Source organism: Lepidochelys kempii, chromosome 9 (assembly GCF_965140285.1).
Source record: "Lepidochelys kempii isolate rLepKem1 chromosome 9, rLepKem1.hap1, whole genome shotgun sequence".
Classification (NCBI taxonomy): domain Eukaryota; kingdom Metazoa; phylum Chordata; order Testudines; family Cheloniidae; genus Lepidochelys; species Lepidochelys kempii.
This window is the reverse complement of record NC_136388.1, coordinates 99980970-100007178: the sequence shown is the minus strand read 5'-3', so window position 1 is coordinate 100007178 and position 26209 is coordinate 99980970. Positions and strand designations below refer to the sequence as shown.

Here is a 26209-nt window from a genome sequence, read left to right as displayed (position 1 = left end):
ATCCTTCCCCAACGTCTATAACCTTTGAAAAGAATTTGGTCTAAAGTTTAATTTTCATAGCTCTTGTGATAAGCGTCTGATAATTGCTTCTGAAATCCAAAGTCTGGGCTGGACCTGGAGTAAATTTTCCTGTTCGTTGCTTTTTTTTTTGTCCCCCTTTTTTTAGCCTTTGTTCATTTTTGGTGCTCTCTAATCTGGCTAAAGGAAAAGCAGCGAATAGCATAGTGGTTTTACAATACCTTCGCAGCAGTGCTGTGGGCTAACGCATGCCGACTCCCAAAGGGGTCGGATAAAAGCACCTTGCCAAGGATAACATAATAATTTGGTTTTTCTCTTCAGCAACAGCAATAATTGGGAAGGAAAAAAAAAAGGAATGGCCTTCCGTGGCAGGCAGTAAATTGTAAAGCTGTATCTTCTGATAGAGTAACGTAGTATGTATGTGATGACACCTCCGTATGATCAAATATGCAGCTGTTATCAATTCGGCGATGGGCAGATCTGTATGGAAAAAGGTGGAACAGTCATTGCTAGCGAGAGATGTTTATCAATGACTTATAAAGGGCTTGACTGGGCTCTCTCCCCAGTTTTACCCAGTGTGACCCCCATGGATTTCAGTGGAGTTACTCCTGGTTTACCATAGCCCAGGTCTTCACCTAAACCTTAGCCACATTGCTCAGAGCTGTGAAAAATTCACAGCCTTATAGTTAAGCCAAAGTAAGGCCTGGTGTAGACACTGCTAGGTCAATGGGAGAATTATTCTTTCGACCTCGCTGCTCCCTCTCAGGGGGTGGAACGAAAAGCCCCCTCCGTCGCTGTAGCGGGGGCCGGCACTATGATGGCGCAGCTGCCATGGTGTAGCTCTGCTGGTCTCGTGCCTGGAACGTAGGCGAGCCCGCGTTTGAAGTGAAAGCAAAATCAGGCCTGGAGAGTTTACGATCGTTCTTGCCACAAACTCTCGCCTGGCAGTGGGCCTGGAGGCGTGATTTATTGCTAGGCGTTCAGGTTTCAAGTGTTGAAAGGGATTATTGAGTTGATCTTCCTTTCCATCCTGCAAGATTCCTAGTCAGAGCTCGGAACAGCTGGTTTGCTTTCGTCTTGGCGAATGGCAGGCTTCCCGAGGCCCCGTAAACCTTGTCAGTTCACATCACATAACAAGCCTCAAACAGGGAAGGCTCAAGCGACGCTGAGTGTTGGGGTCTCATTGCAGCGGGGTTCGACTAGTGCAGGTGAGCTACTCCTAATGGTACGTACCGTGCCTTGCAGGGGCTGTAAAAGCACGACCGCTAACCTGTCCAGGCAGCTTGTTTTCCACGCTAAAGGGAGAGAGGGAGTGTGAACCGGGGCGCCTAGTGCTTAAAGCCATCAGGATGATTGTTCTTTCTGTAGGCAGTTTTGTGACCATGGGCATGTCACTGAACCTCTGATTCACCCTGGAGGATGTGCATAGTAATGTTCACCTACACGGCAGGAGGATTGTAAGGCTGATGTAATGAGTAATTCCCTGGTACCAGGCTTTGAAATCCTCAGGTGAACATTGCTGTGGAAGCGCAGATTGCTGTAAGTCACTAATGTGATTTGAAAAGGGCTCCTGGCGTAACCCAGATTCGGTAGCACCCAACCTCGGGCAGAAGTGGAACTGATGACTCGTGTTGGGGAAGTGAATCTCAGTTCTTGGTTGAGTGTCTCAGGTACAACATTTGCAATTTTTGTTCACTATCTCTTTTGTTATTCTGCTTTTATTTTCCTTCAGGAAAAAACCAAAGTGATTGAACCCCTGGACTACGAGAATGTGGTCCAGCAAAGGAAAGCCCAGATCTACAGCGATCCTCTCCGTGATCTGCTCATGTTTCCGATGGAAGATGTGTCTGTGAGTTTGTGTTGGCTCCTTCTCACATATAAGGCCTAATCCATTCCTCCACTGACCCACTCCCATGCTGGGGAACCCCCTTTGATTTCAGTGTCCACTTCTACATTGATTTCAAAGGCCTTACAACCAGGTCAAATGGGAGTGACCAGACCTTGAATCAGGCCCAGAGTATTTATTATTTTCACTGAAAATTTATAAGGGCCCAATTAACTATGAAATCTCTTTTTCTATTCCCTCCCTCCCCGCAGATCTCGGTGATAGGTCGCCAGCAGAGGACTGTCCAGTCTACGGTGCCAGAAGACGCCCAAAGGAAGGCTCAGAGTCTCTTTGTCAGAGAGGTAGGGTGCAAAGGCCTTTGACATGCAGCGTTGCAGCTCCTTGTCCTTCAGGGGAAATAATCTCCAGGCGGCTCTGCAGCTAATGGCAGATAAGGCTGCAAGTTGCTTTGCTGGCCTCGTCTGTGATGCAGGGGAGCTGTAACTTCAGGCCTGGAGTAACAGCTCTTGTTTTCTATCTGGCAGAAGCAGTTTATGAGCCACCTGCTGCCCCCAGCTCTGTGGGGTGCAGTACGCACCCCCACGGCCTTAAGGGGGGGAGGGGAAGGCAGAGGCTTCACTGCTTCTGCCTGTGGTGCCTCCGAGCCGCTGGAGAGGCTCCTGTGTGTGCGCCGGCAGGAGCGAGACGGGGGAAGGGAGACACCCGAGAGCAGCTGCTCTCAGCAGCACCAAATGGAAAAGGACCCGGCGGGGGCTCCCCTTGGCCGCGGCAGCTGTGCCCTTGAGAGTGGTTCCTGGGCAGCTGCAGGTGGGGACGGGTGGGGAGCCCAGCTCCCGCGCGGCCAGCGTGGGGGTCAAGGGGGAACCCCGGCAGAGGTGCCATTGGTGGGTGACTGTTTTGAGACCCCTTTAAAGGAGCCTGACTCTCTCAGAGGCAGGTGCTCGGCGTGCTCTGAAAATCAGTGCACCAGGCTGGGCGTTCAGCCGCACTGGCCAGGTCTGACGGCCGCGGCCTCGGCAAGCGCAGGTTCCAGCACCCGGGCAGCTGGAGAGAGGCTCTGTGTGCCTTGTAACTCGGCAACTCTCCTGTCCAGGCCAGGCGCACCTCGTTTGGTTTAGTGAGGAGGGTGGGGCTGCCCTGGGGAGTATGAAATGGGAGAGGGTCCAGAGGCGAGGGAGAGTCCAGGGGCCGCGAGCTCAGAGAAGGAGCCAAGCAGGATGGAGCGCCTCGGGGAGGGGACGCCCCAGAAGGAGGGAGCGGCGAGAGGTCCCTCGTCAAGCTGTGGATCTGGCCGGTCAGAGGAGGAGGCAGTCATGGGTCACCCACAAATCTCCGCTGGCCAGAAAGGGCTGGATACTTGGAGCAGCAGAGGGAGATGCCTGGCGGCTCTCCGAGCGAGAGAGCTGAAGCCAGAGGGCCAGAGAGGGCTGCAGGCCGGGGAGTGGTGGAGGGCTGAGCCTGTCGATGTCTCCGGCCAAGAGCTAGAAGCAAACCCGGGACAGAAATAGGGCGGAGGAGCCTCCCAGCTAGAGGGACTGGGCTGAGGACTAGTGAGGTGACTGCACCGGTCGTGCCATGGTCTGCCACAGGAGGGCAGCCCATGGAAGGCTTGTGACATGGTGGAGAATGTGTGCAGGTGACCGGCCCCTTGGAATAGAGAAATTGAGGCAGGGGGCCTCTTGCAGATTCACCCTGAGCCCAGGAGGGGATGCTCTGGAAGCAGCCATCATAGAATCATAGAATATCAGGGTTGGAAGGGACCCCAGAAGGTCATCTAGTCCAACCCCCTGCTCGAAGCAGAACCAATTCCCAGTTAAATCATCCCAGCCAGGGCTTTGTCAAGCCTGACCTTAAAAACCTCTAAGGAAGGAGATTCTACCACCTCCCTAGGTAACGCATTCCAGTGTTTCACCACCCTCTTAGTGAAAAAGTTTTTCCTAATATCCAATCTAAACCTCCCCCACTGCAACTTGAGACCATTACTCCTCGTTCTGTCATCTGCTACCATTGAGAACAGTCTAGAGCCATCCTCTTTGGAACCCCCTTTCAGGTAGTTGAAAGCAGCTATCAAATCCCCCCTCATTCTTCTCTTCTGCAGGCTAAACAATCCCAGCTCCCTCAGCCTCTCCTCATAACTCATGTGTTCCAGTCCCCTAATCATTTTTGTTGCCCTTCGCTGGACTCTCTCCAATTTATCCACATCCTTCTTGAAGTGTGGGGCCCAAAACTGGACACAGTACTCCAGATGAGGCCTCACCAATGTCGAATAGAGGGGAACGATCACGTCCCTCGATCTGCTCGCTATGCCCCTACTTATACATCCCAAAATGCCATTGGCCTTCTTGGCAACAAGGGCACACTGCTGACTCATATCCAGCTTCTCGTCCACTGTCACCCCTAGGTCCTTTTCCGCAGAACTGCTGCCTAGCCATTCGGTCCCTAGTCTGTAGCTGTGCATTGGGTTCTTCCGTCCTAAGTGCAGGACCCTGCACTTATCCTTATTGAACCTCATCAGATTTCTTTTGGCCCAATCCTCCAATTTGTCTAGGTCCTTCTGTATCCTATCCCTCCCCTCCAGCGTATCTACCACTCCTCCCAGTTTAGTATCATCCGCAAATTTGCTGAGAGTGCAATCCACACCATCCTCCAGATCATTTATGAAGATATTGAACAAAACCGGCCCCAGGACCGACCCTTGGGGCACTCCACTTGATACCGGCTGCCAACTAGACATGGAGCCATTGATCACTACCCGTTGAGCCCGACAATCTAGCCAGCTTTCTACCCACCTTATAGTGCATTCATCCAGCCCATACTTCCTTAACTTGCTGACAAGAATACTGTGGGAGACCGTGTCAAAAGCTTTGCTAAAGTCAAGAAACAATACATCCACTGCTTTCCCTTCATTCACAGAACCAGTAATCTCATCATAAAAGGCGATTAGATTAGTCAGGCGTGACCTTCCCTTGGTGAATCCATGCTGGCTGTTCCTGATCACTTTCCTCTCATGCAAGTACTTCAGGATTGATTCTTTGAGGACCTGCTCCATGATTTTTCCAGGGACTGAGGTGAGGCTGACTGGCCTGTAGTTCCCAGGATCCTCCTTCTTCCCTTTTTTAAAGATTGGTACTACATTAGCCTTTTTCCAGTCATCCGGGACTTCCCCGGTTCGCCACGAGTTTTCAAAGATAATGGCCAATGGCTCTGCAATCACAGCCGCCAATTCCTTCAGCACTCTCGGATGCAACTCGTCCAGCCCCATGGACTTGTGCTCGTCCAGCTTTTCTAAATAGTCCCTAACCACCTCTTTCTCCACAGAGGGCTGGCCATCTCTTCCGCATTTTGTGATGCCCAGCGCAGCAGTCTGGGAGCTGACCTTGTTAGTGAAAACAGAGGCAAAAAAAGCATTGAGTACATTAGCTTTTTCCACATCCTCTGTCACTAGGTTGCCTCCCTCATTCAGTAAGGGGCCCACACATTCCTTGGCTTTCTTCTTGTTGCCAACATACCTGAAGAAACCCTTCTTGTTACTCTTGACATCTCTGGCTAGCTGCAGCTCCAGGTGCGATTTGGCCCTCCTGATAACATTCCTACATGCCCGAGCAATATTTTTATACTCTTCCCTGGTCATATGTCCAACCTTCCACTTCTTGTAAGCTTCTTTTTTATGTTTAAGATCCGCTAGGATTTCACCATTAAGCCAAGCTGGTCGCCTGCCATATTTACTATTCTTTCGACTCATCGGGATGGTTTGTCCCTGTAACCTCAACAGGGATTCCTTGAAATACAGCCAGCTCTCCTGGACTCCTTTCCCCTTCAAGTTAGTCCCCCAGGGGATCCTCACATGTGTATCTAGGTCTCAAAGGAATGCTGTGTTGTTTAGTTTCCCCAGTCCAGGATAAATGAAACAACTCCACAAAGTCTTTGTCCAACCTATTGTGTATGCTTGTTACCTTAATGCCAGACCCAGCGTCTGACTAGTAACTCTTCATTCTTAAGCGTTGTGCGTGGTTTTGCTTAGCGTGCTGTGATTTCACAGAACATGCATCATTCTCCTCGCAGTGCATTAAAACGTACCACTCAGACTGGCATGTGGTGAACTATAAATATGAAGAATACTCGGGTGACTTCCGGATGTTGCCATGGTAAGTGATCTTTCTCTTCTGGGATACTAGGAAGTCTTAATAACCTTGCTAGACTGTGGTATGATCAGGTCTAAGTTTCAGCTTAGAAAAGAGATGACTCAAGGGGAAATGATAGAGGTCTATAAAATTGTGAGTGGTGTGGAGAAAGTGAACAGGGAAATGTTATTTATCCCTTCACCTATCACAAGAGCCAGGGGTCACCCACTGAAATTACGAGGCAGCAGGTTTAAAACAAAAGAAAGCACTTCTTCACACAATGCACAGTTAACCTGTGGAACTTATTGCCAAGGGATGTTGTGAAGGACAAAAGTATAACTGGGTTCAAAAAGGAACGAGATAAATTAATGGAGGATAGGTCCATCACTGGCTATTGTCCAAGACAGTCAGGGACGCAAACCCATGCTCTGGATATCCCTAGTCTCTGACTGCCAGAAGCTGGGACTGGACAACATTATGGATCACTCCATAATTGTCCTGTTCTGTTCGTTCCCTCTGAAGCACCTGGCTGTTAGAAGACAGGATACCATTGGTCTGACCCAGTCTGGCCGCTCTTATGAAATATTGTTATTGATCCAACAAGCCACTAATATTTTCTGTTCCCTGATGTTTGCCCCACCCCCGTATCTTCTCATGAGATTTACTTGCCCTTTATTTAGGGTTTGCAAGCCAGAGGCCTGTGTCACTCAGACTGTATCAAGGAACTGCAGGAGATACTACAGGGGTTTGTTCACATTGTATCTGTCAATGTGCAAACATCCTCCTTCCATCAGCGGATATGACAGGAAGAGCCTAAATTCAGGGCATGTGGCAGAATAAGTAGCTTCAGCACAGACTGCTCATCCCGAATCAGGAATCCCATTGTCTCTGAATGCTGACAGTCACAGCACGCTATACAGCATTATTCCTTGCTCACGTCAATCCTGCTTGTGCCTAACATGGTGGGGAAATCCCAGTCCTGTGGGAATAAGAATATTGCCATCAACACTGGCAATGCTGAAGAGAGCTTTGTGCATTAAAATGCCAGCCCTTGTGTTATTCCAGCCAAAGGCTAATCTCATTTTGTGCCTCCATCTTCAGACAAGCACGTGCATGTCTGATGGATGGGTGGTTATGTGCTGGGTGGGGCCAGTTTTGCCCCCATCCCTTCTCAAACCACTTCAGACAAAGCTCTGGTGGTATGCTGACAGCCTCGTCTTGCTAATGACTCCTCTGGAGAGGCAGAGCTGGGGGACAGCTGGCTTTGAATCATAGAATCATAGAATATCAGGGTTGGAAGGGACCCCAGAAGATCATCTAGTCCAACCCCCTGCTCAAAGCAGGACCAATTCCCAGTTAAATCATCCCAGCCAGGGCTTTGTCAAGCCTGACCTTAAAAACCTCTAAGGAAGGTTTATATATATAAACTATATGCCTGCGCTGTGAGTGGTTTTGAGCTTGAAAAGTTTTGCTGTCCTGAATTGAGACAAAAAGTCAAAATCTGGAAATTTTTGTGAACCAAACAAATAATTGTCTCAGGTGGATCAAAATGTTTTAGTTCTGGAATTGTGAACATTTTGTTTCAGTTTCAGCCTTTTCCCTTTTAACCCTTTTCAGTCTAAGTGGCTTACATTTTAAAACAGAGAGTCACTCTGAACCGGAAACCTGGAATTTTTCATTTTGAAAACATCCAAAAGAGGTGGCTTAACAATTTCAACACCTTTCCCCAAACACGTTTCTGGTCAGGAGGTTCGTCAGAAAGGGCCTTGTCTTGCAAACAGGTTTGGTTTCCACAAATTGGCATTTTTAGATGAAAAAATTTTATGTCAAAAAATTCCCCGCCAGCTCGACGTGCAAGAGGCCTGCTCCATGCAGGTGGCGTGAAAGCCATGCACGAGAGGAGGCCATTGGTGCTTGAATTACATTCAGTTTGCACATGCTCTTGCTATCTGATCTTTGTTGGGTTTTGCAAAATAAATGATGGGCCGGTCCCTTGACTCGGTCCTGCTCATGCGAACCAGCAATAACTGCACTGAAGTTGGCGAAGTTACACTAGTGTAACAAAATCCAAAGGAAGAAGCCACTCACCTCCCGCCCTTGCTTGCCTCACTCAAACAAGAAGTGCCAGTGACGTAAATGGGACTACACAGGTGAGTAAGGCAAGCAGGATTTGGCCCTATAAAGGCTATGGGCATTCTACAGGTAGAGCAAGGTCATGGGCCACCCACCTGTGGACTTTGGTCGGAAGTCAGACTTCGGTCACGTTTGGTCAGGAAATCAGGCTTCAGAATGACTTGGAGGTTTTTTAAATGCAAAGATCTCTTTGGTGGTCAATTAAGGCACCAGTTCCTGTAGGTTTCACTTGTACTGAAGTGTATGTTCAGCGTGAAGCCCAGCTTCGGTGCGTGTGAAGAGGGCATGGGGGGAGGTTCACGTACAAGCTTTGATTGAGACTTCTGCATGTTTATATCATTTTCTCCCAGAGAAGCAACAAGATCCATAGATTTCAAGGTCTGAAGGGAACCATTATGATGATCTAGTCTGGCTTTCTGCAGGGAACAGGCCAGATAATTTCTCTCAGGGATTTCTCCAAGCCCAGTAACTTCTGCTTGAGCTAAGGCATATCTTTTAGGCAGCCACCCGCTTTTGACATGTCATGGCGACACACACAAATGTATGGCCTTCCATTGTCCTACCCCCTCCCCACTCATCCACATCAATTTTTGCAAATAATATCTGTTGTTGAGCCTACTCATTCCATTGCATGCATGAACATGCCCAGCAGTGACAAGAGGACCAGTACCCATTCTTTACTATTGTCCATAATTCTTCCCTTTTGTGTGGCTGTCTTACATATTGCGTTATATTTTCAGCAAATCCTTTAGACCGGAGAAGATTCCAAACCATATATTTGAGATTGATGAAGACGTTGAGAAGGATGAGGTAAGGGAAAGATAAATGTCTCCGTAGCACTGTGCATTCCAGCTGGAACAATTCACACCAGGCAAAGTGCCAGTCTGGAATGCTCCTGCTGGGAAATCATACACTGACGGCCCATTCCCTTTTCTGAGCGGTTGGGACAAGGCTACAGACAATTATTCGACCGCAGGTGTTACAAGATAATCTCTTAGAGCCAAGAAGCTTATGAATTAGTAGGCATGTGCTTCCTTTCAGTTCACCGGAATGTTTTTCCCTGGATGCTTTCTTTGGCTCTCCATCTGGTATTGTGCAGCAGTACGAAACGGAGAGGCCAAGAAAATTACTAAGCAATTCTTTGTGTGAAGGTTTTAATTAAATCTACTTCAATCAAAAGTGAACAGGTAGGTTCCGTGTGTAAAGGAATCTTGCAAAATGGTGTTGCGGCTCGTTTAAAGGCACAGGGTCTGACTCTCTTCTGCCTTGCAATGGAAGTTGTTAATAAGTTTTAGTCTAAAATTGTTGGACACTGTAGCCTAAATGTGTTTAAATTTGATGTGGCCGTGAGGCATCACAGCTGATGAATTTATTAAAGGAAAAAAGCAGCTTGTGTTTTACCAAGGCTGAAGATTTGAAAGTGATGTTTCGTATGCATTTTTAATGACTGCTGTGCATGTCCTGGATGTGCCTTTTAGCGGCAGACCGGAACGGCTCTTTATAGTCGAGAATTGATTGTTGGGCCCAACCCTGAATTTCCTGGTTGTTTTGTTGGCTTGTGTCATTAGCTGTGTGTAGTTCTTTCCTTTAATAGCTTCTCACTCTATCTAGATGCGGTATTGTGCAGTAAGTTACACAAGGTGCTTTCTGGAAAGCAAAGGACAAAAATAAACCCTCAAAATATAATAGAATTGTTTTCTTTTAAGCAGTTCCCCAAATAAAATACTCCAATGAAAATACTAAAGTAATTTGAGGGAGTGCTTCCATACTCCTTCTTAGCTGAACTGTAATTCCTCATCTTGGCTTGTGTCTGACCAAACATGGACTGTGCTCTTTGTAATTTTCCAATAGTGCTTTCGCATCAGGATTAGGTAAAAGAACTTCAGTGAAAAGCAATGTGTTCATGGAAAAGGGTGAACTGTCAGCAAGGAGAAATCCTGGACGTTAGTCACAGACGTAAAGCACTGTGAATATTTCCATTGTCACCGCAGAGTCTTGAATTGTGAGGCTTGGAAGCTGCTCTCTAGGGGGCCAGGAGGCCTAGGTTCTATCCCCCACTATGCTACTGACTGGCTCTGAAACTTTTAGCAAGTTGCTTCCCGGCCTGTGCAATGGGGATAATTATGCGTGCCCCCACGTAGAGCACTGTGAGATCTACACGTGGAAAAACGCTGAGTATGACGAGCTGGGCAGATGCTAAGGCCTGGCTTACACCGAAAAGTTTTACCAGTATAACTGGTATGGGTAGGGGTTGTGATTTTTTTTTTCTTTTTAACTGTAGTATTATACCAGTAATAGCTCTCAGGTGGATGCAGTTATACCAGTATAAGGGTGACCCATACCAGTATGGATATTCCCCTTTCTGTACAAGAATAGCGGTGCCATTACAAAACTGTATATCGCTAAAACTGCATCCGTGTTGCGGGTAATACCACTTGAACGATTAATTCAGTGCAACTTCCTAGTGTAAATGAGCCTTAAAGTTCCCCTCCATGGGAACTTTTTGCATGTGGCACAGTGGCAGGGTCAGGACCTGGTTAGCACTGACATCACCTCTTTCTAATCTCCTGTTTTGTTCCAGGACTCGTCCTCATTGTGCTCTCAGAAGGGTGGAATCATCAAACAAGGCTGGCTGTACAAAGCAAATGTCAATAGTACAATCACTGTTACCATGAAGGTGAGCTTAATTCCATATGCTGTCATGCCAGAGCAGTGCGGGGAGGGTTCTCATTTACAAGGTGGAGCTTTGTAGCCAAGTGTCTCCGTTCAGATCCAAGCTTCCAAGTCTGGCTGCTGGGTTTTGGTTTGGGCCCCTCTGTAACTGTCTTACAGAGCCTCCCTCTGGACGAGTCCCTTTCTGCAGTGCGATCTTTGCTGAACCCTGACAAGCAGTGCATAGACTAGTCGCTTTGGATCACGAAGGGCAGGATAAGAAGAGAGGTAGGTTAAAGCAAACCCATGCTCGCCTTCTGAATCAGCGCCCAAGGCCCAGAAGAGGAGGACAATTGAATTAACCAAAACAGCTGGCCTAAAAAAAATTTTAAAAAAGGCTTTTGAATGCTGGTTTCCTTGTATGCACATGGCCAAACTTTTAGACTCTAAATAACAAGTTTCTGTGCTTAAAGCAGGGATGGTGTCTCTGAGATGATACAGTAGGACTGACCTTCTGTGCAGCAGCTGTGTCTTCAGCTCTTCTTTTTATCGGATACCGGATACCGTGCAGCACTTCACAGCTCGGACTTCACTACAGAAGCTCAAACTAGTTGCATAAGTGGTTTTGCTCAGCCAGGGATCTATTTGTTGTTTCAGCAAACAGCTGCTTTGTTACTTGATAAGAGAGACTGATCTGGTGATAACACTTGGGTGGGTTCCAAATTACAACAGGAGCAAGACTCAGGAGAGAAAACGTTACATTCTTTTGCTCCCGTTGGGATACTAAAAGCTCTCCAAAGTATTCCACGATTTTGAGTTTCTCAGTCTGATGCCTTGATTCAGTGAGGTGCAGAAGCACATGCCTGAATTGAAGCTCGAGCTGTGATCATCTAGTCTGACCTCCTGTATCGTACAGGCCAGAGGACCGGTAGTTTCTGCACTAAGCCCATAACTTCTGGTTGCGCTAGAGCATATCAATGTACAACCTGTGAAGTGAGGCACATGATCAAGGATGTTGCTGCCTGGGAGGCTGAAATGCTCAGCCAGAGGCATCTCAGGCCTGTTTTTCAGAGGTGCTGAGCAGCTGCAATCCCATTGACTTAGCTGGAGTTGTGGGGGTGTAACACTTCTACAGATCAGGCTCAAGTTATCTATAGGGTGACTCAAAAATCAAGGGACCCAAAATTAGTGCCCATTGGTGCAAACGTTGGTTCTGATCACTTCTCTTCCTTGCAAAAGACTTCTCTAATGCCTGTTGCTAGAGTTCTGAGAAAGCAGTAGCACCTTGAAGGTCTGAAGCCATCCGTACTGGCACAGTGAAGCATCATTATGGTGTTGCAGAAGGAGCTTTGCCATGATCTCAGTTCCGAGTTCCTTCATTACAGTGATGTGCTTGGCAACGAATGGTGCTGGCTGTTGCTAAGCATGTACAGAATGTTTTTGGTGGTGAGCCAGTTTATAAGCAGAACTTAATTAGGCTTACGGTTTACTGCGTTTGCTTCAGAGTAACCTTTTTCTTTGCAATGCATTTTCTTGCAGACACATTCTCCAGCGTGACTCTGGTTAGCTTGGATTCTGTTGCACACCAGTCCAGTTTAACCCCGGGCAATTGCTATATCAGGACCCTTTTTGTTTTCTGGACCTCCTCAATACCCTGGCTAGCCCCACACAATTGTCTAGCAACATTTTTTGTTGTTCTTTTTGCTTCATCTGAAGCTTTCACAACTCCCCCCTGCCAAAGGTGGGATACTGAGCCGGCTGTACTGATGGTCTGATCTGATATGGCATTCGCTCTGTTCCTAGGTTCCTGCAAGTCATTCCAAAAGCGGTACAGCATTCTGACAATTCTTTGTAACAGCAGGCCTGCAAAGGAAAAATCCATATAAATAATGCAGCATATTTGTATCTGCTGCTTGCTTCTGCACTTTCCATTGGAAGGATGTTAAATGTTTTGCATGAAATCAAACATCGCATGAGAAACTTATTCTCCTCTCTTCTGAACATTAGTTAAACACACATCTGTTTAATCTAAGATTTTCTGTAGCACCCAGCACTGAAGTATCGAAGGCCCCAGTTCAGCTAAGTGCTGAAGCAGTGCTTACCTTTGAGCTCCTGCTTAAGTCCACACATACTAAGTGCTTTGCTAAATCAGGGCCAAAGTGCTTACACTATCCTCTAAACTTAAAATTCATCAGCCTCAAGTCCTCAGAGCTCACAAACAGTACTCATCTAAACACTGAACTCAGTGTTACATTTTAATGGATTAGATTTAATTCACTCTTCCTATTCTGTGCAATAAGTGAATGGCCTGATCAAATATGTGATAGATTTACTATTCATGGAGGCATGAAATTAGTGGTAGAACCTGATCGGTGGTGGTCAAATGCTGCATTGATCCATATTTGTTCCAGGCACTCATTACAATGAGAATATTTTCTAAGTCTCAAAATGGGAGTGCAAGTGGTATTTCTCTTTCCTGACCTCCTGTGCCCTACCTTCATGCTCCTTTTAAACATGGTCTCTAGCAAGAAGAAAATACATTTCTGATTCGTAGCAAACCTGAGAACATCTGAGGCTACTTTTCCAACTGCTGAAATTGCAAAATGTTCCTAGGCATTATGTGCCAGTATCTACTGCTAAGCAGACTCCAGGAAAGGTGCGTTGTGTGAATACTACCTAGGGCAGGAGCACATTTGTCTCATCTTTGTTGTGTCTCTGTAGCTCCCAGTATATAATAGTTGGATGGATCACAAACATCCTGGCCTTAATTTGGCACCCAGTACAGTAGGAGCAAGAAGTTGCAGATGCAACTAATTGTGCGTGTGGTCTTATGCTCCCATTGACTTGCAGCACAAGATTGCAGCTGCAGCATTGGAGGGCATAGTCCAGTCTGTATGTTTGTAGTCGTAACTCAGGTATGGAGACACTTAAGACAAACTTATTGCATTTAGGGGTGAGTGAATGAGTCAGGAAAATAAACCAAGGCTGGTCCATAAAAGTTTCTTTTCTCCAAAAAGAAACACAACCAGTTGCGTGGATTCCATTCAGATTCTGTCACTGGACTGTTTGCTAAGGTGTTGTTACAACATCTGTCTGACAATTGGATTGCAACTATTACTGAGATCTTTATCACGAAGGGTTCTGGAAGTACCTTCTGTGTGGTGGAATGAATCTCCGGATGCTTGCTCAGCTGAATGGCCCAGACCCTAATGTAACCACCTGGCTTTTCTTTTTAGAGCTGAAGGGGATAGGAGCCAGTGGAGGGGAGGGCGTGCAGGCAGTATGAAGACTCTGCACTGGGGGGAAGGGAGGCCCAGCCTGTAATCATGCACATCTTCCCCCCACAAAGATATTAATTCAGGGCTTCCTCCTGCAACGTGCTGAGCACTTTGATCATGATCCAGCAAAACACTTAAGCAGATGAGTAATCCTATTGATTTCAATGGGGCTGTGGACAGACTCAAGTGCTTTGCTTGGTCAGCTTTGCTCAGCACCTTGCAGAAGTGAGCCATTCCAGGAGAGGGTGCAGAGGGACAGAACTAGGAGCCAGCTCAGATTCAGACTCCGACTTTAAGCTCAGAAGGGACCATCATGATCATCTAGTCTGACCACCTGCACATTGCAGGACACAGAACCTCACTTCTGTAATAGACCTCTAACCTCTGGCTGAGTTACTGACGTCTTCAAACCATGGTTTCAAGACTTCAAGTTGCGGGAAATCCACCATTCACACGAATTTAAACCTGCAAGTGACCCCTGCCCCAGGCTGCAGAGGAAGGCGAACCCCCCCCACCAGGGTCTCTGCCCATCTAACCTGGGGGGGAAATTCCTCAGATTGCCAGCGTGAGAGGGACTTCTTTAGTTGTGGAATCCAGCCCTGCTAAGGAGTTTTGAATTACCCCATTAAGCGAACAGTCTCAAACTGCCAGAGGTGAACGGAACTAATCTGGAATTAGGTGTGTGAGACGCAGGAGCTTTGGGGGGTTGTATTTCAGACCTGTCTGTGAGGGTGCTGACCTGTGAAACATGCTTTCTGTCCTTTCCGCCTTCCAAAGCCTGAGTATGAGAACATCTTTAGGTTTAATAATAACCTGGTAAATGTGTAGCACAGAGAGACCATCTGGTTTCCCTAGCAGGGTATCGTACAGTGACCGAGAAGCCAAATGCTGCAGATGCGTGCCTTGCTGGCTGTGTGTGGCACAGAGTGACCCTTGTATGAGAATGGCGTTCTGCTCTTGCAGGTATTCAAGAGACGGTATTTTTACCTCACGCAACTGCCGGATGGTTCCTATATTCTGAATTCCTATAAAGACGAGAAAATTTCAAAAGAATCCAAAGGCTGCATCTTCTTGGATGCTTGCATTGACGTTGTTCAGGTAGGTTGACAAGGGGTGAGTCCTACCTGATTTCGTCCCTGTACATGTGCTTCACCAATCTCATTTGCGCGCTCTGCCTACCCGCCAGCCTGACCAGCAACGCCATCGCTGCGACTAGCAGGGGGTGGGCAGAGCCTCCCGGTGACCATGTAAAACCTGGGGCTCGCTGCCACCGCGCCTCCCGCCTGTTCCCCAACTGGCTGTGCCATCCATACTGAGATGGTATGCGCTCTTTTTCTTCATGACTGTCCACTCTCCACCACCAAGGGGCCCTGTCCCCTGATGGGGACCTCTAGGCACCCCCGTTGACTTCAATGGGACTAAAGGTGCTTGAACTACATGCAAGATTGAGGGCAAGAAACTATTCTGTGCAGTCAGATGTTCACCCCAGTGTTACCTTCATCTGCCTTCCTCTCTGTCTGTCTGCACCCACTGGTTGTCTCTTGTCTTAAATTAGGTCCGGATCCTGTACACACACAATTCAATGGGACTACTCACACATGTAAAATAACTCACCCGTGCACAGGGTTACAGAAGCAGGGCCTAAAATTGTAAGCCTTTCCAGGCAGGTAGAGTCTCTTACTGTGTATTTGAACACTGTGGTTTGCTGGAGGACAATTATAATACAAATAATAAGAGAATGCAAATGAGCTGTGTTTGCTTCCTGTAGCTCTTGTTAGAGAGGAGGAGGAGGAGTGGTGAATGGTAAAGAGTGGTAGTGGAAAATGTCCCCAAATTGCAACATCATGGTGTCTTCTGTGGAAAACTGTTTCAGCCAAGTACTTTGATCATGTAAAAAACCCTTCTTTGGAAAGGTCCATCAGGCATTAGTCACATGCACTAGCAGTAGTGTATGGAAAAACACAGCTTCTGAAGACTGAGACAGTTTTTACTCCTGACCTTGTTCTGTCTATTGTGTAGCTCCCACAGGGCGCATGTGGGTTTGGGCTAATGCTCAGGTGAGTAGTGCAGAGTCCATGCAGGTTCCAAAGTGAGTTTCCGTAGATTTCTTTGTAGCCATCAGTTGTGACTCTGGGCGGCATGGACTGTACTTTACATGTTGCATCATGGGATTTGCCTAGACTTCTCACTGGAATATGCTACTATGAGACAAGCAGCGGTTGGAAAAGTGAGCTACCATGAAACCATGTTAGTTTGGTTTTTGATTAATGCTTCTTGCTATAGCGCCGGGCAGAAGTTCTACTTGGTGGGTTGGATGAGTCTTTAAAATCAAGCTCCTGGGTGTGCTGTAAAGCTTCCATGGCACGTTTTTTATAAGTGAAGGAATTTTCTCTTGTGACTTGGGCTCAAGTTTCCCTTCACACTAGTGTGTAACAGGCTGCACCTTGGCTGCTTGCTACTTTCCACCCCAGAGCTAGCCGCATGTCAGTGGGGCTGAGCCGTGCATGTGTGAGTTAGTGATTGCCCTTTGGAATGCCCCGGAATGGAAGGTGCTATGGAAGTAAGGCATTTGTAACAGTGTTGTTTTTGCGTAGTATGTTTCATCTGGGAGAAGCTTCCTAATAGCTCTGCACTGAGCTGAGCTCTAAAGTGAAGGCAGTATTAATGAGGTGTAATGCGAAGCCCGCTCTCTTGTTTGTTTGTGCAGTGCCCCAAAATGCGCCGCTATGCATTTGAACTCAAGATGCTAGATAAGTACAGCCACTATCTGGCAGCCGAAAGTGAACAGGAAATGGAGGAGTGGCTGGTAACTCTGAAAAAGATCATTCAGATCAATACGGAGAGTTTGGTGCAAGAGAGGAAAGACACAGTGGAGTCGGTACCAGGTCAGTCTTTAAATCACTAGATCTTTCATTTCACCATTCCGGCGCTGACGTCGTCGTTAGGGAGCATGGAGGTGTTTACATTCTTTCCTGCATTAAAAATAGCCATTGTAGCAAGTAAATGCTGACGCTGAGATTTGACTAGTAGCACATACACTGTGGTGGGTAGGATAAAAGTGGATTTGAAATTTGACTCTTCTGCTGGATGGGGAACCCATGGCAACGTCTCCAGAGCGCCAATCAGTTGTCCCTGTGCTATTGTAAGTGAGCGGCTCAGGAGCAGAGCCCGGAGGCCTGATGGGATTAGAAGGCGCCATTCCTGTCATTTGGAACATCTGCTTTTCATGACTTCACAGATGATGACTCGAGCAGCCAAGGGAAATCGGAAAACATCCTGGAGAGCTTGGAGAGAAGCATGCATCCTGAGCTGATGAAGGTATTGTGTCCACAGTGGCCATTTCCTCAACTCCCACAGCTAACTTGCAGCTGGCACTGCAAAGGGACTTCCCACTCGACACTGTTAAGTGACTGAGGTTAAGGTCCCTAAGCTGTGCTCTGGGGGGAGCTGGGCAGCCACGGGATGTTGCTGGCACCGGCTTCGCCTCCTTGTGTACGGATCCCATCAGGGTGCCCCAAAGCTCCGAGCTGGAGCCGCTCCCAGGCCTGCTGCTGAGGTTACCGCAGAAGGAGCTGCCTGTATTCTCATCCCAGCTCAGGCACACCACCGCGGCTGCTGCTTCCCAGAGCCAGCGGCTGGGACAGGGATAGGAGAAAGAACCCCGGGAGGGGGTGCTGAAGCCAGGAGGGGGCAGGGGGAGGGGTATTGGGGGGAGGGTCCGTGTCTTTGGGAGTGGCAGGGAAGGAGGCGGCTGGAGCAGAAACCTGGAAGGAGCTGCAGACAGGAGGAAGAGAGGGCCTCCGTCTGAGAACCTCTGTTGAGCTGGTGCTCTTGTTCCTTTCGGGGAGCTATTCGTGGAAGGGAGCTGCAGGAGGCGTGTGCCCGGCCCTGTGGCACAGAGCTGGAAAGGGGCTGGAGGCCTCCGAAAGGTGGGAGGGAGGGAGTGGGAGTGCAGTAGGAGATGAGGGGTACGTGCATCCCAGAGCAGTGCTGTGTGAGAGCCTTCAGAGTCAGGGTGAGGAGTCTGAAACCCAGTGGGGATAGGGTCAGAGCAGCCGTTTGGGCTGCAGTTCGTGGAATATATTGGAGCGGATGAGATGAGAGGCGGGGAGGCCGCAGAAGTTCTGGGGAGAGGTAACGAGGGCTTGCAGAGAAGAATTTTGTGGGCGGGGACAGGGCGGATCTCGGAGGGAGAGGCCGTGGAGGGAGACGTGGCTGGATTTGGTGAGAGCCGGGAGGTGAAGAGAGGGGAAGAGTCAGACAGCCATGAGGCTGTAGACCCGAGTGACTCCGAGAATGGGAATGTTGCCGATGGTGATGGAGAAAGGCCGGGAGGGATGTGATTTGGGGAGCAAGCTGAGAAGTTCAGGTTTGGGCATGTCGAACATCCCAGAAGACGTGGCCTGAGCGTGGATGTGGGGGGTGGGAAAGTGGAAGGGTCAGAGGTAACTGACCTGAGTCATCAAGGTAAAAGGTGCCACCCAAGCCACAAAAGAGGATAACTCAGCTGGGGGAGAGGGCATCGAGCAAGGGACAGTGGATGCATCTGGTGATGGCGGGGAATAGAGGTCGCCAAATCTACCCCAGGGACATGCAGTGCAGAGGGGGGAAGAAGAGATTGGCCTCCAAAGTGGTGCAATAATATTGACAGCTTCACTCCTGTTTGGCAGGGCGGGGATGGCTCGTCACTACTCTCTGCGTAGGCCAGGTGCAGGTATCTGGTAGCTAGCTGGCTGTGTCACTTAGAGTGACCCTGTCACATAGCCAGGCCATGGGACCCCAATTCCTCCTGTTTCCCGGTGCGGCGTTCGGTGGTGCAGCAGGGCACCAGTCATCAGTCAGCTCTGAACAATATTGATTTCTTTATTTTTATTACATTTTGCGTCCATTCCTCCCAAAGACAAACACTTGCTTCTCTTGTGGCCTGGTCTCCTCAGTAATATCAATGCTTTCCTTGTCCTAGTATGGAAGAGAAACTGAACAGCTGAATAAACTAAGCAGAAATGATGGACGACAAAACCTCTTTTCCTTTGACTCGGAAGTCCAGGTAATTTCTGCCCCCCCTTAGAGTCTTCCAGAGTTCAGCCATTCTGAAAAGTCCATTTGGTGTCATCTGCTTCCTTCCTTCCTTGGGTGGCTGTGGTCACCTCCGGCAGCAATGGGATTTGTAGGAAGACGGTAGAATGACTGGGAGTCAAGTCACCTCTACAGATAAGGCCGATGAGAGAAGCAGCAAGCCCATGTCTCTGCTGAGTCCTTGTGAGATATGCCAGCCGCTCAGGTTCCGGGTTTTGGAGATACCAAAGCTCAGAACACCTCTCACATCAAGGAAGTCTTGATGGCTGCTGGCACACGGAAGCTCCCAAACCACAAAGGCTCTTCCCTGTTCAGACTCCTATCTGACAGCTGCAGAATGCCAGCTTTGGTCTTTCCCCACTGCTCCTTTCCGGGGACTTAGTCTGATTCCATGATAGCCCTTAATTTGACCATGTAGACAGCTGACCCTTCTTTAAGTAGGCTGTGGGAACACATCTGTTTGTCTCTAAATTTGTTCTTTACGAACTTTGAAGTTTGGGCTGTGGAAAAGTGTCAAGAATGAATCTCTATTCACACGGATAGGAAAGAGTTAATAGAAACGTTGATACAAGCACAATGATAATGTGGCTTGAGCTCAGTACCTTTGGAATAGAAGGGACGACTTTGTCCACTGCACAGTCAGGGGAATAGAGAGAGACTGCCCCAGCTCCAGCAGAGCCGCCATGTGGGATGATGGGGGCCCGAGGTCCTCCCCAGGATGGCAAAAGGAAGGTTCGGCATGCATGCTAGCATTTCTCCTCGGTCCCTGAGGCCAACGGGACGGAGCTGAAGGCACGCGTGAAATTTAAAGGGAATAAGCTGCTGCTGTTAACACGACTTTAGAAACCTGTTCCGTTTATTTCCTAGTTCCTGATTTTCTCTAGCTTCAACTCAATATGATCTGTTTCAGAGTAGCAGCCGAGTTAGTCTGTATTCGCAAAAAGAAAAGGAGTACTTGTGGCACCTTAGAGACCAACCAATTTATTTGAGCATGAGCTTTTGTGAGCTACAGCTCACTACATCGGTGCCACAAGTACTCCTTTTCTTTTTGCCAATATGATCTGTTAGAGCCCAGGAAAGTGAGGATTCTGAGTTAACGGGAAAAATTCAGAGTCTCCCAAGAGTCTTTCTTGTACCAAACCAAACTTTCCTCTCGGGCCTTCTTTAGGATGATTGCACCGGGGTCTCTACGTCCCTTGTGGCAGCCATGAGGTTTGTTTTTAAAAAGGGACTGTTGGCAACACCCCAAAATACTAGACGTGTGATTCAGAAGGGGAACATCCTTGACAGTGCAGTACAAAAGATCTTTATTGGCTGGGCTGTCACTGAACTCATGGTGCCCTTCTCCTGGGCACAAAGAGGTCTGTTGATTCTGGTTCAGAGCAGACCCCGTGTGTTCTGCGGCTTGGTACGTCTGCGATCGTGGACACAAGTTCAGTTTTGTGGCGCGTGTTTACACGCTTGTCAGGCTGATGTTGAAGCAATTATGTGATCGCAGCAATGGGCCTGAGAGAGGGCAGGGTCTTCTGTCTGCTCGAAAGAAAATCAGAAATAGTTTTCTAAAATAAGTTAATGATTGCAGCCTATATTTGCTTAAATTACTCAGAGGGGGAAAACAGCCCTCACGGAGCTATACCACGGGTCTCCTCAGTAACTGGGGGGAAATGATCGCATGTACTTCAGCCCTTCAACACACTGTTATTTTGATGTTCTGGATGCAGTCCTACGTCCTTGGCACACAGCAAGATGGGTCTGGTTAAGGGAGGGAGTTGTTATCTGGCTAAGGGTCATGCCTAAAAGTCGTCTTGTCTGTTTCTTCCCGTTCTGCACTGTCTGTGAACGGTCGCTGTGTGGGCACAAACCAGTGACAGGACTAGCTGGGCCTCCTCCTATGGAGGAGGTGACTGGATTCAAGATGGCTTGAGTTTTATTGCAGCAAATCTAAATCAAATGCCCATCTTGACTGTTTATAACCAGACTGGTCATTGCTGCCTATCAAAAATGTCTTCCAGTTTGTGAGCTGTTGCTGGTTCTGGCAGCTCTGTCTATTAACTATGTGAATGATCTCGTCAACCAATAGAGTCCTGCTAAGTGGTAGAAACTCTTTGAGCATTCCCGCTGCACCTACGCTGTTTTCACTTCCAAGCTCCCTATGTCTGGACATTTGAGTGGATCCTCAAGATTACAACTAAAAGGCAGAGAGCAGAACTGATTTAGTTCTCTGTACGGTACAAACTAGACTGCCAGAAATCAGTACACAGTTATGAATTCCTGTCCTTAATGCATGTGAATAACAGGCACCAAATGGGCTCTCAGTTTGTGAATGTCCTGCACTTTTTATACCATCTTTTAATCATGGTAAAATAGCATTAGCTATAAGGTAATCCCATAACATTTTTGTGAAGTTCCCATTTTCAAGGCTGTGTATCATTTGTTTCCTAGAGGCTGGACTTCTCTGGAATTGAGCCAGACGTAAAGCCCTTTGAGGAAAAGTGCACCAGGCGCTTTTTGGTGAACTGTCGTGATTTAACCTTCAACGTCCTGGCTCACATCTGTGACCGATCCGAGGGCGCCCCCACAAACGTATGTATATTTTCATGGGAAAGTTCTCTTTCTTCTCTTGGAGCTGTGCTTAGACATAGACAGTTACCTTCCCGTTTCTTCTGATCAGCAACAGACACTGACCGGGGGTGGAGCTGGGAAAAGAAATTAGGCCCCAATTCTGCTCCCAGTGGCCTGTGGACCGACACAGGGGGTCGACTGGCACAGAGCTCATTGTAGGCCTGGGGCCTGAGTTGGCATCACTGTGACAGTATTTCACCAATATGACGGAGCGGGATGGAGACACTGCTAACAGAGACCTCAGTCCTGATGCACCCAGGGCCAGTGGGGACTTCAGATTTTAGCCTGCAGAATCAGGCCTGGAGATAGCAGAGACGTACGTCACTGCTCAGCTCAGTGCTGGATCAGGCACGCTGCAGTCTTACCTTCACGTGGTAGCTTTGACCTCTACAATCTTTCTGAACCAAAAACATATGGGATTGTTGCTACTTGTCAAGGCCTGCAGCTACAAAGTCCAGCATGAGGTCTGATGTAGTCCCCCATTGTGGAACTCACTTCAGACAGTTCACATGCAAGGTGAGAACAGCTAGGGAAAGGTGATTAGTTTATGCTGGAAGCTTTCGCTGTGTGACTCTGCCTGACGTGCCAAGAAATATGTAGAGTCTCTTGCTAGAACCCATTTGAAGTCAGGCAACTCAGAACTGAGTTCTTTGGGACTTTGTGAGGTGTGAAGTAACATGCTAAAAATACACATTCTTAGGCTGTGTGTACACTACAGACCTTACCGCAGCACAGCAGCGCCACCGTCAGGACTCCCGAGTGATCGCTCTATGCTGATGGGAGAGAGCTCTCCTGCTGGCATAATCAGACCTCCCCCTGTGAGCAGTGGTAACTACGTCGGCGGGAGAACATCTCCCACCGGCATAGCACTGTCCACACCAGCGCTTCTGTCGGTGAAACGTATGTTCTTTTCACGCCTCTGACCGACAAAAGTTTTACCGACAAAATGGCTAGGGTAGACAGAGCCTTATACTGAACTTACATCCTTCAAACAGCTCTTACAGGCTGATCAGTGTTTTCATCTCTTCCTGACATTCGTGTTCCACCATTTGTATAAATAACCCGCTCCTCTTCTTTCTGTCTGTTAACATCAGTGATTTTAAAATGGCACTGCTCAGCTTTACTAGATACAAATGCAAGAAGATCCGGCAAAGCTGTGGCCTTAAAGTCCTTTTTTTGGATAGTTAGAAGCAAATAAACTGTTGGTTACTTATGTAATTCTTTCACAGTGAAATTCACCCTGCGTACATGGCCTCCACAGATTGTAAGTGGTGCACAGTCCTTGTGGAAGGGGGAATTTCATCCTAAGAGTTGAACTGAGACTCAAAGAAACAGAGGTCACACTTGTGTATCTGGCAATGAATTTCACGTACACCTAGATGTACCAGGCTTTTTAACAAGAACATTCATTCAAATTCCCAGGTCGAGCCTTTCTTCATCAGCCTGGCATTATTTGACGTAAAAAACAATTGCAAGATCTCAGCTGACTTCCATGTCGACTTGAATCCTCCCTCGGTCCGTGAAATGCTCCTGGACAGCTCCACCCAAGCAACTGCCGACAGTCACCCCAAGGGGACTTCGACCAATGAGCACCTCATTCACGGAATTCCCGAATCTCACCTTCGCTATATAAAGCAGGTGAGGAACTGACTTCCTGTTTTCTTTCCTTGTTGTCATGGTATATGCAAGGAAAAAGCTTTGATGATGTTGCAACTCTTCAGAAAATGTACAGTACATGATTGATTATGTGGAGTGCTGTAGCATCTAGGGGCCTTTGTCATGGACCAGGAGCCCACTGTGATAGGTGCTGTACAGAAACAGCACAAAAAGATGGTCCGTGCTCCGAAGAGCACAGTCCCAATTATCCAGCCCTCGCTCACCCATGACCCTCTGTCACCTGAATGATCACTGAGAAAACATGCAAACAAAAGTCGTAGACATTTTTCCCGATTTTTATCAACATTTTGAAATTCAAATAATGTCACCCACTCTGCCTGAAATGTAGCCACCTGGGATTTGCGAAGGAGCCAGTGAAAGTGCCTGGAAGCTGCGCATCTCCCTCCCTTTGACTCTCCCAGTCCATAATTCAAGCATACGCTGTAGCTTTTCTTTGAGGGGGAGGGAGGTTTCATTATTGAATCCCCTCCACCCAGCTCCGCAGTCTGCTGGGAACCCAAACGGTTCTGACTGTTACCACGCTTGGGGCGCATAGAAAGAGCTGATGAGCCATTTAACCTTCCAAGTCCCACAGCTAGCACCAATTCTGAGAAGTACCAAGTGCTTGCACCATCCCAGTGGCCTCTCAGGCTTTGGCCCGGCTCAGACCGTGACAACCTGCTGGAACCGGGCACATGGCCCCAGTGCCATGTCAGTAATGGACATGTGCCATGAATCTGCAAAGTGCCAAAGCAGGGAAGCTACCAGGCTCCATTCTGATTGGAGCCAGAGGAAAGCGCGGCCGTGGGAGGAGTAGTTGCCTCTAACTCTCTGCTGTTCGTTCACTTTCAGGGAGTTTTCTCCGTGGCAAACCCCCATGCGGAGATATTTCTTGTTGCCCGTGTGGAGAAAGTGTTGCAAGGCAGCATTACACACTGTGTGGACCCGTACATCAAGAACTCCGACCCGGGGAAGGTACCGGATAAGGTTATGTATGGCAAGGTCTCCCAAAGGGCACTGCAGGCCACTCCTCTGATAACCTGGAGCTGGCTAGTCTCCACGGGCTTCTGATACTCTGAGAAGCATGAAAATACAGAGGGAATTGTTGTTTCTCGTCCTTTCTGGCAAACCTTGGGTTCTTCCTGCGCCATTAAGGTGACCGCTGCTCTTGGCATTTCTGGCCTCACTCTGGGCGCTGGCGTCATAGCTGATGTCCGCTCGGCTCTCAGAACAGAGCTTGGCTGTTCAGAAACATGCGGTAGATTTTTAAGATGAGTTTAATTATTTCCCCAGCACGCTAGAACGGTGCGGGGCCTGATGCCGCATTGGCCTAAGTTGGGTGTGGAACTGCTATGCACAGGAGAGACTCGGCCCTGCTCACAACCAGCGGCCTCAGGTTGCTCCTGCAGGTGGGAAGAGCTGTTTTTAATGAAAATGGTTCCTTCCCCACAGCTGTCGCGCTTTAATTCTTGTCCTATGAAGGTGTGACCCCACTGTCACCTTGTTGATCCTTTCTCTTGTTTTTCCAGACTGCCCAGAAGGTTCATAAGTTGGCTAAGCAGGTGTGTAGTCGGCTTGGGCAGTACAGGATGCCCTTTGCTTGGGCTGCCAGGTCAGTTGTCCTGAAATCCTCACGTGTCCTTCTGAAGTTGTTGTTGTCTGGTTGTTTGTAAATCAGGCCACATGGTGATGATGGGTTAAGGGCCAAACTCCTCAAGACAGGGAGGCTGCACAAGTGTAACTGAGGGCAGAATTTGGCCCTACGTATTGTCTTTCTGAGCCAGCATTTCAATTGGCTGGAGTCCTAGATCTAGAGCGAGATTATAAAATAAACAAAAGTTCTGGGGAGGGCTATAAATAGAGCTGGTCGAAACGTGGAACTTCTGTTTTGTGGGAAATGTTGACGTTTTGAAATTTTGTTTTTGTTCCATGTGGGAACAAAAACATTTGAAATTTCCCAGGCAAATGGAATTCCCATAAAATTTCTGATTTGGAAAATGTTCATTTTGGAATTCTGAAATTCCATTTTGAATTTTGTTTTCACTTTTATGTGTAATATTTTTATGTTCTTTCATTCCATGAGAGTAATAGTAGGGCCAGACTGTTCACTGGAACACAAACAGGAGACACTTTGATCTGGAGAAGGAAATGTTTCAATCACTGCGATGTAGTATCTGCCTTACTGATTTTAAAAATAAAATAGAATATTTCAGCTCTTAGATTAGGTCACATTGTGCACCACTACTGCTGACATGGCAAGAAATAATGTGAAAATATTTTTTTTTAAAATGAAAACCATAAAGTAAAATAAAATCTGAAACAAAACTTCCCCCAAAATGAAAATTTCAAAACAGAAAAAATGCATTTTCCTTCCCCCAGGAATTTTCATGACAAGCAACACATTTGTTGAGGTGTCTGGATTTCAACAGCAATGGCATTTTTCACCAAAACCATGTGGGTGAAAAATTTCCAACCAGTTGTAGCTATAGAATCATAGAATATCAGGGTTGGAAGGGACCCCAGAGGTTCATCTAGTCCAACCCCCTGCTCGAAGCAGGACCAATTCCCAGTTAAATCATCCCAGCCAGGGCTTTGTCAAGCCTGACCTTAAAAACCTCTAAGGAAGGCGATTCCACCACCTCCCTAGGTAACGCATTCCAGTGTTTCACCACCCTCTTAGTGAAAAAGTTTTTCCTAATATCCAACCTAAACCTCCCCCACTGCAACTTGAGACCATTACTCCTCGTTCTGTCATCTGCTACCATTGAGAACAGTCTAGAGCCATCCTCCTCTATAAACCCTCCTGC

General features: G+C 47.8%; 1 protein-coding gene across 8 annotated transcripts in view; it reads left to right on the top strand.

The window, feature by feature from the left end:
• DOCK11 (dedicator of cytokinesis 11) overlaps positions 1-26209 on the top strand; it is a 132138-nt gene that overhangs the window by 38594 nt on the left and 67335 nt on the right. For 7 of the 8 annotated variants that reach the window (XM_078854289.1, XM_078854285.1, XM_078854287.1 and 4 more), the window contains exons 2-14: positions 1751-1867; positions 2116-2205; positions 5927-6009; positions 8859-8928; positions 10700-10795; positions 15012-15146; positions 16756-16933; positions 17287-17366; positions 19012-19095; positions 21567-21707; positions 23169-23384; positions 24255-24389; positions 24932-25014. In XM_078854289.1, the coding sequence (XP_078710415.1) occupies positions 1751-1867; positions 2116-2205; positions 5927-6009; positions 8859-8928; positions 10700-10795; positions 15012-15146; positions 16756-16933; positions 17287-17366; positions 19012-19095; positions 21567-21707; positions 23169-23384; positions 24255-24389; positions 24932-25014 (1508 nt within the window). The remainder of the gene's footprint in view (positions 1-1750; positions 1868-2115; positions 2206-5926; positions 6010-8858; positions 8929-10699; positions 10796-15011; positions 15147-16755; positions 16934-17286; positions 17367-19011; positions 19096-21566; positions 21708-23168; positions 23385-24254; positions 24390-24931; positions 25015-26209) is intronic. The other variant, XM_078854286.1, reaches the window with a different exon arrangement.